Consider the following 18560-nt stretch of genomic DNA (forward strand, 5'->3'; position numbering starts at 1 on the left):
GTGTTCCACCGCCTCTCAAGGACCACTTTAAGCCCGGGTGGGGTGCAAAGTCCAATAAGTATAGCTATCAGAGGTGGCAATGAGTATAGTTATGAGATATATAAAGGTGGTGGCTTATTGGAAAAGGTTTACATATGATGCATAACCAAACTGTTAAGTATTGCATTTTGTTAAAAAGTAGTACTCAAAATATTGTACAGTAATATATACTTAGATCTTATAAGTATTATTTATAGTTGCACTTTTAGGATCTATTAATGGCTCTTGAAATACTCATAGTAATTACACAGCAGTCCAGATTTTTGGGAGTCCGCCAATCCTTGTTCAGAAAAATACAGAAGAAATTCACATTCATCCACAGCATAGTAATTTGCATACCATATAAATCAAAATGGTTTATTTACATTTTCGACACATAAATTAGAAAGGTATCTGACTATATATAATGGGTTATTGCATCTTATCTAGTGTATATTAGGACTTACTATAAATCGGACTCTGTGTTCCAAACCTCCCACTTATGATCTGCTTTTCTGATGAGGATTTATGATCATTCTGGAAGTTTTGCTCATAGTACCAACTAAGCGTTTCATCAAATTTAGAGAAGAAAAGGATATGTTCCTTATCTGTGACAATCTGTCAAAGAATTTTTAAATATTACTTATCAACTGAAAAAGTAATTTAATATCCTATTAAATGTGTGATATTACAAATTTATTTAAAAAGCATACATACAAACTTTATGCCTGAGTACACTGTCATTTCCTGCAAAATGCAATATTAATGTTACATATATCCATACCTGCCTACTATTTATAACTCCTCTCCGGGAGAAGCCTGTAGTAGAGAACAGCATGTGTCAGAGGTGGGATGAGGCTGACGTCACCGAGCCCTGCCACATACTGTAACAGTCAGCCGTGTTAATTTGCGGGTCCGCAGATTGGGGTAGGGGCTAAAGTGACGTAAAATTACACGAGGTATTTTAACCCCGCCTCGTCCCCGCTGACCTGAAAAATTCAGGATTTTATACAGAGGGGAAGGGGGAGCGGGGGCTGTAGTGGTGAAGCGGAAGACTCACCCACCTTCCTGGGGGGCCGGGAGGGGGATTCAAATTGCGGGACCCTCCTGGCCATTCCGGGAGGGTAGGCAAGTATGCATATATCTTGGAGAACTTTCAATGCATGTGCATTTAAACAATGTAAAAATGTGCAAGAAATCATCTGTATCAAGCACCAATAATATACCCATAACTCCCAACCATAGCTTTTATTGAAGTGGGAACTGCCTTATTGGAGGGAATGGCATAACACTGCAACCCCCGTTACCTTCATTTTGTGAAGCGCACCTGAGAAGCCCCCTCCCTGCACTGCTAGATGCCATGCACATACCTCCAGAATCTATTTGGTAAATACCTTTTGCATAGCAGAGCAGCGGTAATCACTGACCCTGCCCAAGAGACACTGCAACCCATGGGTGGTGCAGTGGGACAGTGTCCAACTAGCAAGGCTGTCCCACTGTAATCAGGAAAGTTGGGACCAGTGCATGCCAGGTAGAAGTCATTTTTCACAAAGTAATAAGTATGTGCACACATATACCTAATTTGCTTATTGTACATGACCATTTCTCAAGAGCAAAATTGCATGAATTCTGCATTCATAGGGGTAGATTAAGTGCGTGTGTTTTCTTAGAAGTGAAGATGTTCCCCCTAGCAACCATCAGATTCTACTTATCACTTATCTAGCACATTCTAGAGCAGTAGTCGCCAACTTGTCCCTTGCGAGCTACCGGTAGCTCGCCAGAGCAATCCGGGTGGCTTGACCATTGCTCTCTGCTGCCTTCCCCCGCACTCCTCCACCACATTCCTTCTCCGTTGCCACTGCATTCCCCCGTAGGCTCACACTCCTTGCCTCGGAAGAGACAGACACTAGAAGTCATATTTGACGAGTGTCTGACAGGGAGCACAGCGCTAAGCACTCCTGGAACTTCCAGGTAACGCTACATCAACGATGTGCAACCTGTGAGACGCTAGAGGTCAAATATGACTTCTAGAGTCTGTCTCTTTTGAGGGGAGGGGTGAGGGGAAAGACGACAGTGGTGGTCACACATTGACACCTTGGCAACGAGCATTAACACCTGGGAACAAACAAACAAACATTGACCCCTGGCAATGAACATTAACCCCATGGCAATCAGCATTAACCCCTGGCAATGAACATCAACCCATGCCAATAAGCAGGTAATTTACAATTTATTAGAAGCCTTACTGTGGGACATTGTATGCAGCATCTTGTGTCAGGGGCATTGCGGTGTATGGCATACTGTGTCAGGGGCATTATGGTGTGCAGCATAGTATGTCAGGGGTATTTCTGTGTCCAGCATAGTATCAGGGGCATTGTGTTGTGTGCCATAATGTGTAAGGGGCATTACAGTGTGCAGCATAGTGTGTCAGGGTCATTACAGTGTGCAGCATAGTGTGTCAGGTTCATTAAAGTGTGCAGCATAGTGTGTCAGGGGCATTACAGTGTGCAACATACTGTAGTGTGTCAGGGGCATTGCAGTATGTGCCATAATGTGTCAGGGGCATTAGGCATTACAGTTTGCAGCATAGTGTGTCTGGAGCATTACGAGGAGCATCATAATACCAAGGGCATTGGGCCAATTTTAGTAGCTCTTTAGGAGGTTTTGTCTTGAGTAGCTCACGCTCAATTAAGGTTGGAGACCACTGTTCTAGAGGAGAAGAGCTAGAATCTGATTGGTTGCTAAGGGTATGGACAACATCTCTACTTAACCACAGTAAATAGCAAATTAGTAAATATACTCCTTACAGATTAATTTACTATCATGTAAGTTCATTTGAGTTTGCATCTTTGCAGGGGTGGTTTGGCTGTGGGGGGAAACCGGGCTGTTTTCCATTGGGCCGGCCCATAAAAGTCATGAAGTGGCCGCTCACCCCCCGGCTGGGTCAGGAGACCACAATCTCTGCGAGCGGCCATGGCCGCAGCACTTTGCCCAAAACAAATATGACCGCGGCCAGCCTTGGCTCTAACAGAAGTCAATATGGCAGTGGGATGATGGTTCTGTGTGCGCAGGACTGGCACTAGCCTGCTCATCAGAGGATGCAGGCAGGGAGGCGCCGGGTAGGAAAGGCACTCTCCCTGCTCTGCATCTCCACTGCTGTCCTCAGGCTCTGTGGCTCCCGGCTGCCAGTACGCCTGTCACACTGCATGACAGGCAGCGGCACCGTCAGCACAGAGCTCCCTCCCAGCTCCTAACCCCCTTTGATGTCATCAGTCATAACAGCAGGGCCTTAAAGGGGGCAAGCTATATAAGAGGAAGGGGCGGAGCTACACAGGAGCACAGCTAATGAAAGAAAGGATGAGTAGATGAACTGCCAGCCAGCCAGATTTTAAGGTAAATAAAGTGTGAGAGAGTTTCATACTGTCAGCAACTGGTGTGGGTGTTACGCAGCACTACTACTGTCAGCAACTGGTCTGGGCATTACGCAGCACTACTCCTGTCTGACCCTGATTTCTTAAATATCCATCGGTGGAGCTCACACTAAGTTGGGGTATATTATGCTTTTTAAACCACAATTGGTTACATTTTAATAAACTTGATCTCCAGGTGGATCACACAGTGACATACTCTCTTTCTTTTGTTCCTTTTTTTAAATATAGCTGCATCAGGGACATGCAGTCAGGGGAGGCAGGGGAGGCAGTGCCTCCCCTGTCATTAATGATTAACAATACAAAGAAGATACTAATGACACATATTTTGTGTCATAAGTATCTTCTTTGCATTAATGTAATTCTTCTAATTGTTTTATACAGTTTAACCTGATTTCGGAGGCACCGAAAGTGGTGCCTCCAGCTTCCCCTTACAAAAAGCTAAAAGAAGGGGGCAGGCAGGGGACGGGTACATGCAGACGGCTGTAAACAAGCATTTAAAAAGCTAGTTGAAGCAGCAGCTCTACTGATACCTGAGTGACAGGGACATGCTTTCATTCAATTTGTAAGCAAGCCCCTGCCACTAAAGGAATTGGAATGCTCCCGCTCCCCCCGCGCCCGCCCTACACTGTCTGCACCGTCACCTACCTCAACCAGCAGAAGAACAGGGGACAGTACCGGTAGCAACTGGCCAGGAGGGTCAAGGCATGGGAGCGGCTGTGTCCACCAGAGCCTGCTCATCAATGTGGGCACCGGCGCATTTGTGGTGATCACCGGACGCGGGAATCTGCGGCTGCTGCAGGAGGTTGAGGAGTCCCGGCTGGAGCGTAGTGCCTGTTCCAGCGCTGCGTGTATGAGTAGAGTTCTCGTTACGAGGAGTCCCTGGGCCGGGAGCAGCATTGTCCTTAAGTCTTCCCCCCACCTGGCCCACTGCATGGCTGCCCTGCGGGACATGCTGGAGAGGCTGCAGTCCGGGTTCCCAAAGAAAAGTCTTTGCCTGTCTATCCATATTGTGTTAGCACCATGCTGGAGCTGCGGGACAGGGTGGACAGGGTGAGTGCGCACTCATGCACCCTATACTTAGTGTCAGCCAGCCATAGCCCTCATGGCAATAAGTGTGTAAACCCCATGGCAACGAGCATGTAAACCCCTATGGCAATAAGCATGTAAACCCCCATGTCAACAAGCATGTACTGCCCATGGCAACAAACATGTGATGGTAAATCCTACTATAAGGTATTATTTTTAAGCAACACTAGTGGGGGCATTATGTCTATGCAGGGGGCAATATGTGTCTACGTCACACTGCAGGGGGCATTATATGTTTAAGCAAAACTAAAATTCTATGAAAGGGCCCAAAGCTTATTAATACACTAGTGCAGGTAAAGAGAGACCTGGAAATGCTGGGAAAATTGGTGCAGCGCTGGGAGAGGATGCAGAAAGCTGCATCTTTTGCCAAGAATCCCCTGGAAATTAGTAATTCGTGGGCCATAATTTGCAAGAGGCATTTTTGTGTGTGGGACATAAAAATGTGTCAGCGGCATTACTGTGTGAGGCATAATGTGCAAATGGGCATTACGGTGTGTGGCATAATGTATTACACATTATGCCACACAATAAGCATTATGGTGTATGTCATAATGTGTCAATTGCAGTGTTTGGTATAATATACAATTGGCATTATGTTGCATTGTATAATAGGCAAAGGGCATTACAGTGTGTGGCATAATGTGTCATGGGTATTACGGTATGTGGCATATTGTGTCATTGGCATTACCCTGTGTGTCATAATGTTTAAGGGGCATTATGGTGTATGGCATAATGTGACAACGCCTGTATTGTTATAGAGCCACTCCCCCAGTTGCTTGTGACCACACACCTTCGTGACACTTGACCACGGCCAGTTTGGTAGCATGTAAGAACAAATTTCTACTTGCACCACTGTTTATAAACCAGTGCCTCACCAGCCACTGACCTCACCGCACATCACTGAGCTGCATGTGTACAACCCACCTGTGGAAGCGAGTCACAAACTCACTAATGAGTGTATAGAACTGGACATTGCTGAATTTACACTAGGCTTATCTTAGGAATGATCTATATATTAAAAAATAAAAATCAGGGGTGAGATTCTATGGTTTGCGCTAAATGCGCATGTTTTATTCGCGCACCACATCGCCGCAAATCGCCTTTTTCTAATTCGCACTTTTCAGCCAAAATTCGATTATTTAATGTGATGCGCATTGGAGGCTGAAAAGTGCGAAGAGGGGCGATTTGCGGCGAAGTGGTGCGCTGTATTTAGTCCTGAAAATGTGCGATTTTCATGTCTGAAAATCGCACATTTGCAGGACAGCGCAAAGTGTAAAAAAAAAACCGAGCGCGGGGTCCCCCGCCCGAGTATAACCAGCCCCGGGCTCACTGAGCCGGTGCTGGTGACATAAAATCAGGGTCCCCGACAAATAGGGGTCCCCTTGATTTCATGAAACCAGCACCAGGCTCAAGGTCCGGCGCTGGTTCCCAAAATACGGGGGACAAAGTGACTAGGGGTCCCCCGTATTTTAAGAACCAGCACCGGACACAACCAGCCAGCAGGGTAATGCCACAGCCGGGGGAAACTTATTATATAAGCTCCCGCGGCCAAAGCATTAACCCCCTGGCTGGTCAGCATGGGCAGGGGTCCTGGGGAAGTGGGGACCCCCCCAATGAAGGGGTCCTCCCCCTCCAGGACTTACCAGCCCATGCTGATAGTCCGGGGCTGTCCCCGATGCCCCTGGGCGGTGGGCATCGGGCTGATGGCTTGTGTAAAAAAAGAAGTAAAACTATTGTTTTATACTGGTGAACTATGAGTCCCAGCAAGCCTACCCCGCATGCTGGGACTTGGAGAACCACAAGTCCCAGCATGCGGGGCATTAAAGGGCCCGCTGGCACTTGTAGTTCAGCAGTACAAAAAATAGTTAACAAAATCACACTGACACACTGTAAAATAAAAGTTTAATACATACCAAACACACACACACTGATACTTACCTACCTTGAGCCCGTAGGTCGGTCCCTGGATCCTGGGTCCGTCCTCCGGGGCTCCAGGGCAGAAGAGTCCGGTTCCGGGGCCTTGGTCCTGGTTCCGGGGCTGGTCCTGGGGTTCCGGGGCTCCTGGGCTGCAGAATCCGGGGTCCGGGATCCGAGGCAGTCCCCAGGGGTACCTAAGGAAGCAAATCCAACTCACCTGGTCCTCGGCGACGACCTCGGAATCCTCTCCGGTGACAGCGCTGGTCCCATCTGCTACCCGGCTCGCAGGACTTTGACAGGCGCTGAGATGTTTCCTCCTCGGCGTCTCTGCACAGAATGATTTCTTGGCCAATCAGGAGCCGAGAAAGTCGGCTCCTGATTGGCCAAGAAATCATTCTGTGCAAAGACGCCGAGGAGGAAACATCTCAGCGCCTGTCAAAGTCCTGCGAGCCGGGTAGCAGATGGGACCAGCGCTGTCACCGGAGAGGATTCCGAGGTCGTCGCCGGGGACCAGGTGAGTTGGATTTGCTTCCTTAGGTACCCCTGGGGACTACCTCGGATCCCGGACCCCGGATTCTGCAGCCCAGGATCCCCGGAACCCCAGGACCAGCCCCGGAACCAGGACCAAGGCCCTGGAACCGGACTCTTCTGCCCTGGAGCCCTGGAGGACGGACCCAGGATCCAGGGACCGACCTACGGGCTCAAGGTAGGTAAGTATCAGTGTGTGTGTGTTTGGTATGTATTAAACTTTTATTTTACAGTGTGTCAGTGTGATTTTGTTAACTATTTTTTGTACTGCTGAACTACAAGTGCCAGCGGGCCCTTTAATGCCCCGCATGCTGGGACTTGTGGTTCTCCAAGTCCCAGCATGCGGGGTAGGCTTGCTGGGACTCATAGTTCGCCAGTATAAAACAATAGTTTTACTTCTTTTTTTTTACACAAGCCATCAGCCCGATGCCCACCGCCCAGGGGCATCGAGGACAGCCCCAGACTATCAGAATGGGCTGGTAAGTCCTGGAGGGGTGGGACCCCTTCATTGGGGGGGTCCCCACTTCCCCAGGACCCCTGCCCATGCTGACCAGCCAGGGGGTTAATGCTTTGGCCGCGGGAGCTTATATAATAAGTTTCCCCCGGCTGTGGCATTACCCTGCTGGCTGGTTGTGTCCGGTGCTGGTTCTTAAAATACGGTGGAACCCCTAGTCACTTTGTCCCCCGTATTTTGGGAACCAGCGCCGGACCTTGAGCCTGGTGCTGGTTTCATGAAATCAAGGGGACCCCTATTTGTCGGGGACCCTGATTTTATGTCACCAGCACCGGCTCAGTGAGCCCGGGGCTGGTTATACTCGGGCGGGGGACCCCGCGCTCGTTTTTTTTTTATTTTAACCCTTTATTTTATTTTTTACAGCAGAACCCTGCACAGAACATTGCGATCTGTGCAGGGTTCTGGCTAATTCGCCAAACAGACCCTGGTCTGAAATAAGTGCGAAAATTAGGCACCTAAATAATGCGATGTGCAAATGCGCATTGCATTAAATAAGCGACTTGTATACTTTTCTATACGAAAACATCTGGATGCGATAAAAATGCGAATTAATCTCGCATTTTTATTCAGCATACCTTAACGCACATAATATGCGATTTCAGTCCCTTAGCGCATCCCATTAAATTAACGATTTAATGGGAAAATGCGATATCGCCATTTTGTGGTCTAATTACCGCAAAAAAAGCTAAATCGCATCTCATAGAATGTCACCCTATGTGTGGTTGTATTATTAATGAATGAAAACATGTGTTTCTTTCAATAGAGGGATCACGTCTTTAATAGACATATAAATATAATTTCCAATAGCAACAAAATATTCAATAAAAGCTTTTATATGTATAAAACAATATTAAAGCCCCCTCCATTCTTCTGCCCGTGCTCATCCTGAGGGCACCTGGCAAGATTTTTTTCAGATCGTTAAGTGCCGGCATTGTGATTTTAGATAGATAGATTATTGTAACATGTGATTGCTGTTTTCTATTTTTGCCACCTCTCACTGATTTTTTTTTCTGCTGTTGTGAAGCCCAATGTGTTTTTATTGTATTCTTGTGGGGGCTAGCGTTTAATGTTGTTTTTTTTTTTTGGTCTGGTGTCAGTGTGTTTTTCCCGTTGGGGCCACTGACAGTGGCCTAACTATGGAGGGTGCAGGGGGTGCAGCGGCTATGGGGTCCGGCCGTTTCAGGGGCCCCAAAGCCCAGTAAGCACCCCCACTGCACTTTACTTCCATAGATAAGCTAGCTGTAATCAAGGTTTTTGCGTAGGTTTAGGATAGGGAGCCGGGATTCTTTACCCACCCACTGACTTATGCTTGAGCCCTCTGCTGGAGAAATCATGAGATGATGGTGATGTCATCATCTCATGAGAACAGGAAGCTCTGCAGTGGTAGGCGGATGCAGCAACCGCTACATGCGCACCTCTGCCCGGCTCACCCAGCTTCTCCTGTGATCGTGCCATCTGCCGAGGCCTCATGAGTGCTGCTCAGTGGAAGTTACATGTGGCCACATAAATTCTCTGCAACACTAGGATCCAGCAGCTGCTGATCCTTGTAACAGCCATGGAAGAGGTGCTGACGCTGCTGACAGACGGATCAGGTGCAGAGCTGGCTGTGAGAACATATAAAAATAATATTTCTCTGTTACAGCCAGCGAGCCACCTCTCTCCCCGCTGTCTTCTACCTGCCCACTCTTTACTGTCACCATTGCCTCCTTCCTGACCCCCACTGCACTGATCTGTCCTGTCCCCTTGTCCTGGCACCTCTGTCCTCTCCTCAATGTCATGTACCTGTCCCTTCTATCTGTTGCTGTCTTTCTTCTCTCCTGTCCCTATCCTCTCTATACCTGTCATGTCACCTATGTACTATCCCTGTCACTACTCTCTCCTGTTCCCCTCTGTCCTTTCTCTGCTCCATCTGTCCTTGTCTTGACACTCCCTGTCTATGTTATGGGATACATACGATATCCTGGCAGTGGGAATGCCGGTATTCCCAGCATCCCAATACAGAGAATCCCAATAGCCTATATTATGTGTGTGAGTGAGGCTGCATATGAAATAGTGTATGAAATCACTGTAACAGCATTCCGTATGCAGGTACAGCCACAGTTGCACACAGAATATAGGCATGCTGCATATCATTTTAATCATCGGAAGCTCCTTGTGTGTCCTGGTCACATAACAATGCAAATAAGACAAATTTTCAGCAAATAAAAAACACACAACGTTAGCAGAACTGGCCAGGAGCTGCATGGCCTATTGAGGCAAGATGTATGAGGAAACATCTGTATCCAAGCAGAGGCAGAAGTCACAGTAATAGCGCCTGTGCGAGTGCTGTCTGCGGGTGGGCTGGTTGTGCAATAGTGTTCAGCATATGTGTAAGGGGCATTATATGTGTCATGTATAAATGCATTAATAATGTGCGACATATTTGTAACAGGCATTATGTGTGTCATGGGTATAAGGGTATTAATAATGTGCAACATATGTGTAAGGGGCATAATGTGTGTCATAAGGGCATTAATAATGTGCAACATATGTGTAAGGGGCATTATGTGTATGAAGGGCATTAATAAGGGTTGGCATAATGTGTAAGGGGCATAATGTTTATAAGGACATTAATAATGTGTGTCATGTGTAAGGGGCATTACTGTGTGGTATTATCAGGGGTGCCAAGAGAAAGGAGTATGGGGTACAAATTATCCAGGCCAAAGTCTGATGGAAGGGCCCAGTGGGGGCCCCGGGCCCCCTCCCCCTAAGTGACAGCTGCAGCTCTTCTCCTCTGCCCAGCACCCACTGCTTTGTGCTGGGTTGCAGTGTGGCCACGGAGGTGCTTAAAATACAATATTTTCTCAGGATTTTATTCTAAGGGTATAATGTGAATAATGTGAGGAGTAATGTATATAAGGTAAAGTGTCACTACTGTGTGATGTAACGTGAATAAGGGACACCATCGCATGATATAATGTGAATAAAGTTGCACTACTGTGTGGCATAATTTGAATTGGGGGTACTATTGTGTGGCCATGCCACTTCCCAGCAAGAACATACCCCTGTTTGAGCTGTGCACCGAATGTGTGCACTGTTTCTATTTAAAATATTGCATGTAGGAGCACCAAAATGATGACTGCTATGATGAGGGTTGATTTTGCTGGGAAAGGGGAGCAGGGTCAGAGGCGGAACTAGTGGTGGTGCTAGGGGGCACCAGCCAAAATCATGCCTAGGGCGTCATTTAGGGCCGGCTCTGCCAACAGTGCCCTAACCGTATCCCCCTTACCCTAACCCAGCCCCCCCCCCCACACACACCCACACAGCCCTCCCCACTATTGCCTTAGCCTAACCCTAACCCCCACTTCCTGTGCCCTTTGCCTACCCCCCTCCCTCACAGTCTAACCTGGTCCTGCCTTGCATTTTGTCGTGTCCCCACAAATTTGTCCCTATCCCCATTGTCATGTCCATAAAACCCCTTTCTCATTTTTACTTTCTCCTGGTCCTGTCACCCCTGTCTTTGCCATCTTCCTGCAAGCTGACCCTGTCACATTTGTCCTGCCACCTCTATCTTGACAATTTCACCTCTTTCCTGCCCTGTCCCCACTGTCATGTCCCTGTCCTTTCACCTCTGTTCTGTCCTGGTTATCCATCAATCTTGCTCTGTGCCAATGTTTGGGGGCCCATTGAAGATTTTTGCTATGGGGCCCACTAAGTTCTAGTTACGCCCCTGGCCACCAATGTGTATTGTTTTCTGTTTGGGCCAGTGTTTGTTTGTTTTTTCTTTGGGGGCCAGTGTGTTTTTTTCATTTGGGGGTCATATGTTTTTGTTTTATTTGGAGTTTTTTTTCCTTATTAGGGGGCCAGTGTGTTTGTTACCTGTTGGGGGTCAGGTTTTTTTTTTCATGTGGGGTCAATGATTTTTATGTATTTCTTTGGGGACCTACAGTATGTAATGGTGTTCATACAGAGATGCTGATGTGCAAGCACCAACAAATCTATTATAAATGTGTTATGCTTTCCTTGGGGTTACAGGTGGTCAGCTATTCACAGTGTGGGCGTGTTATCGGAGTGATATGGGCGAGTTGCTGATATTGGTTTCATACAGAGAAGCTGATTTGCTCGCATTGGAGGCCATACAGAGACAGATGATCTGCAACTATGATAGGGCTGGTGAAAGTTTTAATAATGGAGCCAATGACGGCAATGTAACAGCATTAGCATAATACTGCATATGCAACTGCATCAAAAATTCAAGGAAGGCGACAACTGCATGCAACTCCGAATGAAATTCTATTGGTAGGGATCTGCCCCTTCTTGAAAGACTCCACCCCCTCAGCAGACCCCCACCCCCAGGGCTGCTTCCATAAATTTCTCGGGGTGGTTTTACATGTCAATCCGCCCCTGCATTATTGACTGTAAAATGCATCTCTGTAATTTACAAAACAGAAAGCATGGCAGAGTTTGCTCAAATACAGTAGGTATGAAAAATCATGGCATAACAGACATCTATGAACAAATATACTATTCATCAGTATTTACGCCCGGGGGGGGGGGGGGGGGGGGGGGGGACTGGGGCTCACCTGCTGCTGCTTCTTCAGTGCTGGCCGGGCAGAGGGGGAATGGGAACTGGAAGCCTGGGAGGTGCTGTGCGCGCATGCGCAGAAGCCCTCCCGTGGCCATTTTGGAAGTGGGCATAGTGCTGCGGCCACTGCCCGCAGCCCAGCCATCCCCTTTTTAATGAGTTTTGGGACGGCCCACCGGGAAATGGCCCTGTTTCCTGGTGGGCCAATCCGCCCCTGTCATGCAGTGTAAGGGGCAGAGTGTACCAGCTTCTTTTACCACATTTACTGTATGTTTGAACCTGAGCCCTCAAACATCAGAATGGACCAGAGAGTAGCTACCAGGAGGAAGAGACAGGATCCTTGCCATGAAGTGGGAGATTATGATAGACCACTTATCTTAAATAAATGTTTTAAACAGCCTATAATATAGACCATCTGTACAGTTAAATATTAATACTATATTCCATACAGTATCCAGTGTAGAAAAGGTACAATTTTCAGGGCTGTTACCATTCCCCCAGATTCCCGTACTTACTCCAATGCGCTGCAGAGTGGGAGATTTTGGATTACATTTGGAAACCCGCCTCTAAAAATCCTGGGTTTGCCACTGCCCCCCCCCCCCCCCCCCCGCTGCGGCTGACTAGCCGCCGGTGATCAGCCAGTGGACAGCGACAGGCAGCAGCATATCAGTGCGTCGAGCAGGTGCCGGCGCCCACACAGACCCCACTGTGGCTTGCTCCCCCAAGTGACAGCTGGGGCTGCCTTACAGTAGTTATGCCACACACACACACACTGCCCAAATCACCTCACTGCACAGCGTGTGGATGTGTACGCTTATACATCCACTCACATGCACCCGCACAGAGAAGAAATCATTCAATAGTTGTTCACCCTCTAATGATTTCTCCTCTATTCGCAGCAGAAAAATAGCCAAGGACTTACTTTTCTGCTGCATCTGTCTGTCTGAATCGGCCCCTACAGTAGTCCACACATACAGTACTTCTTAGGAATAGGATAGGAATACCTTCTTCCTCTTAACCCCTTCCTGACAGAGCCAGTTTTTGCGTTCCTGACAGAGCCCTTTTTTTCAAATCTGACATGTATCACTTAAGTGGGGATAACTTTTTTTTGCTTTTACTTATCCCAGTGATTTTGAGATTGTTTTTTCGTGACACATTGTACTTCAAATTAGTGGTAAATTTGGGTCGATACAGTCTGTGTTTTTTGTGAAAAATACCAAAATGTCGTAAAAAAATGGAAAATTTAGCAATTTGCAAAATGTTAAATTTTCTGCTTGTGAGACAAATAATCATACCACTCAAAATAGTTAATAACTAACATAGACCATATGTCTACTTTATGTTTCCATCATTATTTCAACTTCCTTTTAATTTTTTTGGACACTAGGAGGCTTACAATATGAATAGCAAATTCTCAAATTTTCAAGAAAATTTCAAACACTGATTTTTTTAGGGACCAGTTCAGTTCTGATGTGACTTTGAGGGACTTGTATGTGAGACACCCCCATAAATGATACCATTTCAAAAACTGCACCCCTCACAGTATTCAAAACAGCATTTTGGAAGTTTGTTAACCCTTTAGGTGTTTCACAGGAATTAAAACAAAGTGTAGGTGAAATTTCAAAATTTCATTTTTTTTGCAGCTTTGCAATTTTAATACATTTTTCTAAGGAACACAGTACATTTTACTAGAGAAATGTGACTAAAAATTGATTCCCCCAATTCTTTTGTTTTCATAAATATCCTATATGTGGCCCTAGTGTGCACGTTGACCAAACCACAGGCTTCATAATAGAAGGAGCACCTACTTGATTTTGGAGCCTCCTTTTTATGAGATTATTTTTTAGGCACCATGTAGGTTTCTAGGCACCATAAGATGCTAAAATTTAGGAACCCCCCCACAAGTGACCCCATTTTGCAAACTACACCCCTCGGGGAATTCATCTAGGGGTATAGTGTACATTTCAAAGCCCCAGGGGTTTCACCAATTGTGGTACAACTGGGCAGTGAAAATGAAAAATTAAATTTTTTACACAAAAATGCAGTTCTGGCTCAAAATTTTTCATTTTCAGAAGGTATGAAGGAGAAAAAGCACCCCAAAATCTGTGCCCCAATTTCTCCCGAGTACGGCAATGCCTCACATGTGACCAAAAAATACCATTTGGGTGCATGGCAGGACTCAGAAAGGAAGGAGTGATTTTTGGATTTTGCAGCTCAGATTCTGGTGGAATGTTGGTGGGTGCTATGTTGCATTAGCAAGACCCCCCAAGCACCAATACAGTGGAACCCCCCCACAAGTGACCCCATTTTGCAAACTACACCCCTCAGGGAATTCATCTAGGGGTATAGTGTACATTTCAAACCCCCAGGGGTTTCACCAATTTTGATACAACTGGGCAGTGAAAATGAAAAATTACATTTTTTTACACAAAAATGCAGTTCTGGCTCAAAATTTTTCATTTTCAGAAGGTATGAAGGAGAAAAAGCACCCCAAAATCTGTGCCCCAATTTTTCCCGAGTACGGCAATGCCTCACATGTGACCAAAAAATACCATTTGGGTGCATGGCATGACTCAGAAGGGAAGGAGTGATTTTTGGATTTTGCAGCTCAGATTCTGGTGGAATTTTGGTGGGTGCTATGTCGCATTAGCAAGACCCCCCAAGCACCAATACAGTGGAACCCCCCCACAAGTGACCCAATTTTGCAAACTACACCCCTCAGGGAATTCATCTAGGGGTATAGTGTACATTTCAAACCCCCAGGGGTTTCACCAATTTTTATACAACTGGGCAGTGAAAATGAAAAATTACATTTTTTTACACAAAAATGCAGTTCTGGCTCAAAATTTTTCATTTTCAGAAGGTATGAAGGAGAAAAAGCACCCCAAAATCTGTGCCCCAATTTCTCCCGAGTACGGCAATGCCTCACATGTGACCAAAAAATACCATTTGGGTGCATGGCAGGACTCAGAAGGGAAGGAGTGATTTTTGGATTTTGCAGCTCAGATTCTGGTGGAATGTTGGTGGGTGCTATGTCGCATTAGCAAGACCCCCCAAGCACCAATACAGTGGAACCCCCCCACAAGTGACCCCATTTTGCAAACTACACCCCTCAGGGAATTCATCTAGGGGTATAGTGTACATTTCAAACCCCCAGGGGTTTCACCAATTTTGATACAACTGGGCTGTGCAAATGAAAAATTAAATTTTTTACACAAAAATGCAGTTCTGGCTCAAAAATTTTCATTTTCACAAGGAATGAAGGAGACAAAGCACCCAAAAATCTGTGCCCCAATTTCTCCCCAGTACGGCAATGCCTCACATGTGACCAAAAAATACCATTTGGGTGCATGGCAGGACTCAGAAGGGAAGGAGTGATTTTTGGATTTTGCAGCTCAGATTCTGGTGGAATGTTGGTGGGTGCTATGTCGCATTAGCAAGACCCCCCAAGCACCAATACAGTGGAACCCCCCCACAAGTGACCCCATTTTGCAAACTACACCCCTCAGGGAATTCATCTAGGGGTATAGTGTACATTTCAAACCCCCAGGGGTTTCACCAATTTTGATACAACTGGGCAGTGAAAATGAAAAATTACATTTTTTTACACAAAAATGCAGTTCTGGCTCAAACATTTTCATTTTCACAAGGAATGAAGGAGACAAAGCACCCCAAAATCTGTGCCCCAATTTCTCCCCAGTACGGCAATGCCTCACATGTGACCAAAAAATACCATTTGGGTGCATGGCAGGACTCAGAAGGGAAGGAGTGATTTTTGGATTTTGCGGCTCAGATTCTGGTGGAATGTTGGTGGGTGCTATGTCGCATTAGCAAGACCCCCCAAGCACCAATACAGTGGAACCCCCCCACAAGTGACCCCATTTTGCAAACTACACCCCTCAGGGAATTCATCTAGGAGTATAGTGTACATTTCAAACCCCCAGGGGTTTCACCAATTTTGATACAACTGGGCAGTGAAAATGAAAAATTACATTTTTTTACACAAAAATGCAGTTCTGGCTCAAAATTTTTCATTTTCAGAAGGTATGAAGGAGAAAAAGCACCCCAAAATCTGTGCCCCAATTTCTCCCGAGTACGGCAATGCCTCATGTGTGACCAAAAAGTGGCAGGACTCAGAAGGGAAGGAGTGATATTTGGATTTTGCAGCACAAATTCTGGTGGAATGTTGGTGGGTGCTATGTCGCATTAGCAAGACCCCCAAAGCACCAATACAGTGGAACCCCCCCACAAGTGACCCCATTTTGCAAACTACACCCCTCAGGGAATTCATCTAGGGGTATAGTGTACATTTCAAACCCCCAGGGGTTTCACCAATTTTGATACAACTGGGCAGTGAAAATGAAAAATTAAATTTTTTTACACAAAAATGCAGTTCTGGCTCAAAATTTTTCATTTTCAGAAGGTATGAAGGAGAAAAAGCACCCCAAAATCTGTGCCCCAATTTCTCCCGAGTACGGCAATGCCTCATGTGTGACCAAAAAGTGGCAGGACTCAGAAGGGAAGGAGTGATATTTGGATTTTGCAGCACAAATTCTGGTGGAATGTTGGTGGGTGCTATGTCGCATTAGCAAGACCCCCAAAGCACCAATACAGTGGAACCCCCCCACAAGTGACCCCATTTTGCAAACTACACCCCTCAGGGAATTCATCTAGGGGTATAGTGTACATTTCAAACCCCCAGGGGTTTCACCAATTTTGATACAACTGGGCAGTGAAAATGAAAAATTAAATTTTTTTACACAAAAATGCAGTTCTGGCTCAAAATTTTTCATTTTCAGAAGGTATGAAGGAGAAAAAGCACCCCAAAATCTGTGCCCCAATTTCTCCCGAGTACGGCAATGCCTCACGTGTGACCGAAAAATACCAGTTGGGTGCATGGCAGGACTCAGAAGGGAAGGAGTGATTTTTGGATTTTGCGGCTCAGATTCTGGTGGAATGAATGGTGGGTGCTATGTGGCATTAGCAAGACCCCCGAAGCACGGTGAAATTATGAACCTAATAATCCATAGATGTGTGGTATATTTTAAAACACTCCTTTATACATAGGCCGGGTTTGTCGGGGCAAGTGTCACACTGGAAAATAGTTTGCTTTCTTATTCCCTTTTTATAGCAAACTTTGCACCTTTTTTGTGTCCTGCCCTTTTTTCCAGTGGAGGGGATTTCATCAGGAAAATGCTGCCCTGGTACAATACGGGGGCCAGTACTAGAAGTACTGGGGCCCTCTGCCTGCTGGTTCCCAAATATTAGGCCCTTTATGACTTCCTCTTGAAAGTGCATAAATGTCCCCCTCTGGCCGGTAGAACGGAATAGCACGTAAGCGTTATACAGTGCCATCTGGATGATATACACGACCAGCTTCTTGTACCAGATTTTTGTTTTCCGCAGGGCACTGTACGGCTTCAGTACCTGATCTGAAAGATCCACTCCGCCTATGTACCTATTGTAATCCAGGATACAATTAGGTTTTGAGGTGTGGGTACTGGTACCTCGTACAGGGACGGAGGTGGTACTGTCTCCGTGAATTGTTGTCAGTATAAGGACATCCCTCTTGTCCTTATATTTGACCAACAACATATTTTCGGTGCATATTCCCCTGCTTTCACCCCTTCTCATTACTTGGGCAATGTGCGTTTTTGGGAGGCCTCTTTGGTTCTTGCGCACAGTACCGCAAGCTGCTGTACCTCTTGAACCAAGGGCCTTAAACAGGGGGATGCTAGTGTAAAAGTTATCCACATAGAGGTGATAACCTTTATCCAGGAAGGGGTGCACTAAATCCCAGACAATTTTTCCACTAACACCTACGAGGGAGGGGGGGCATTCTGGCGGTTCAATTCTTGAATCCTTCCCTTCATATACCCTAAACATGTTGGTGTACCCTGAGGTGATTTCACACAGCTTATACATTTTTATGCCATACCTTGCCCTCTTACTGGGAAGGTACTGGCGGAATTTAACCCTTCCTTTAAAATGTATAAGGGACTCGTCAATACAAATAAATTTTTCAGGGATGTACATCTCTGCAAATTTGGCACTGAAATGATCAATGACCGGCCTGACTTTGAATAGCCGGTCAAAGGTGGGATCATCTCTGGGTGGGCACTGTGCATTATCGTTGTAATGCAAAAATTTAAGGATCATCTCAAATCGAGCCCGGGTCATGGCCATACGGTAAAATGGGGTGCTGTACAGAACATCTGTACTCCAATATTGCCTAATTTCTGGCTTTTTTACTATGCCCATATGAAACACCAGACCCCAAAACGTCATCATCTCTACTGCATCTACAGGGGTCCACCTAGCAAATGATGATGTGGGGTTTTGAGCAATAAACTGCTGGGCATATAAATTAGTTTGGTCCACCATTAAATTTATGAAATCATCAGAGAAAAATAATTTGAAAAAGTCAATTTCTCTGAGACCTGTGGAATCAAATTGGATTCCTGGCATGGCCAAAAACTCAGGAACCTGGGGCTCAAAATTG

At 46.1% G+C, this 18560-nt stretch overlaps 1 protein-coding gene across 1 annotated transcript in view; it reads right to left on the reverse strand.

Annotated features, from left to right (window-relative positions):
• LOC146035519 (coagulation factor VIII-like) overlaps positions 1-18560 on the reverse strand; it is a 215182-nt gene that overhangs the window by 74702 nt on the left and 121920 nt on the right. Inside the window, exon 12 of the mRNA XM_083159025.1 lies at positions 486-636. Coding sequence (XP_083015151.1) covers positions 486-636 — 151 coding nt within the window. The remainder of the gene's footprint in view (positions 1-485; positions 637-18560) is intronic.

This window comes from Crinia signifera, chromosome 9, assembly GCF_055691185.1.
Source record: "Crinia signifera chromosome 9, ASM5569118v1, whole genome shotgun sequence".
Lineage (NCBI taxonomy): Eukaryota > Metazoa > Chordata > Amphibia > Anura > Myobatrachidae > Crinia > Crinia signifera.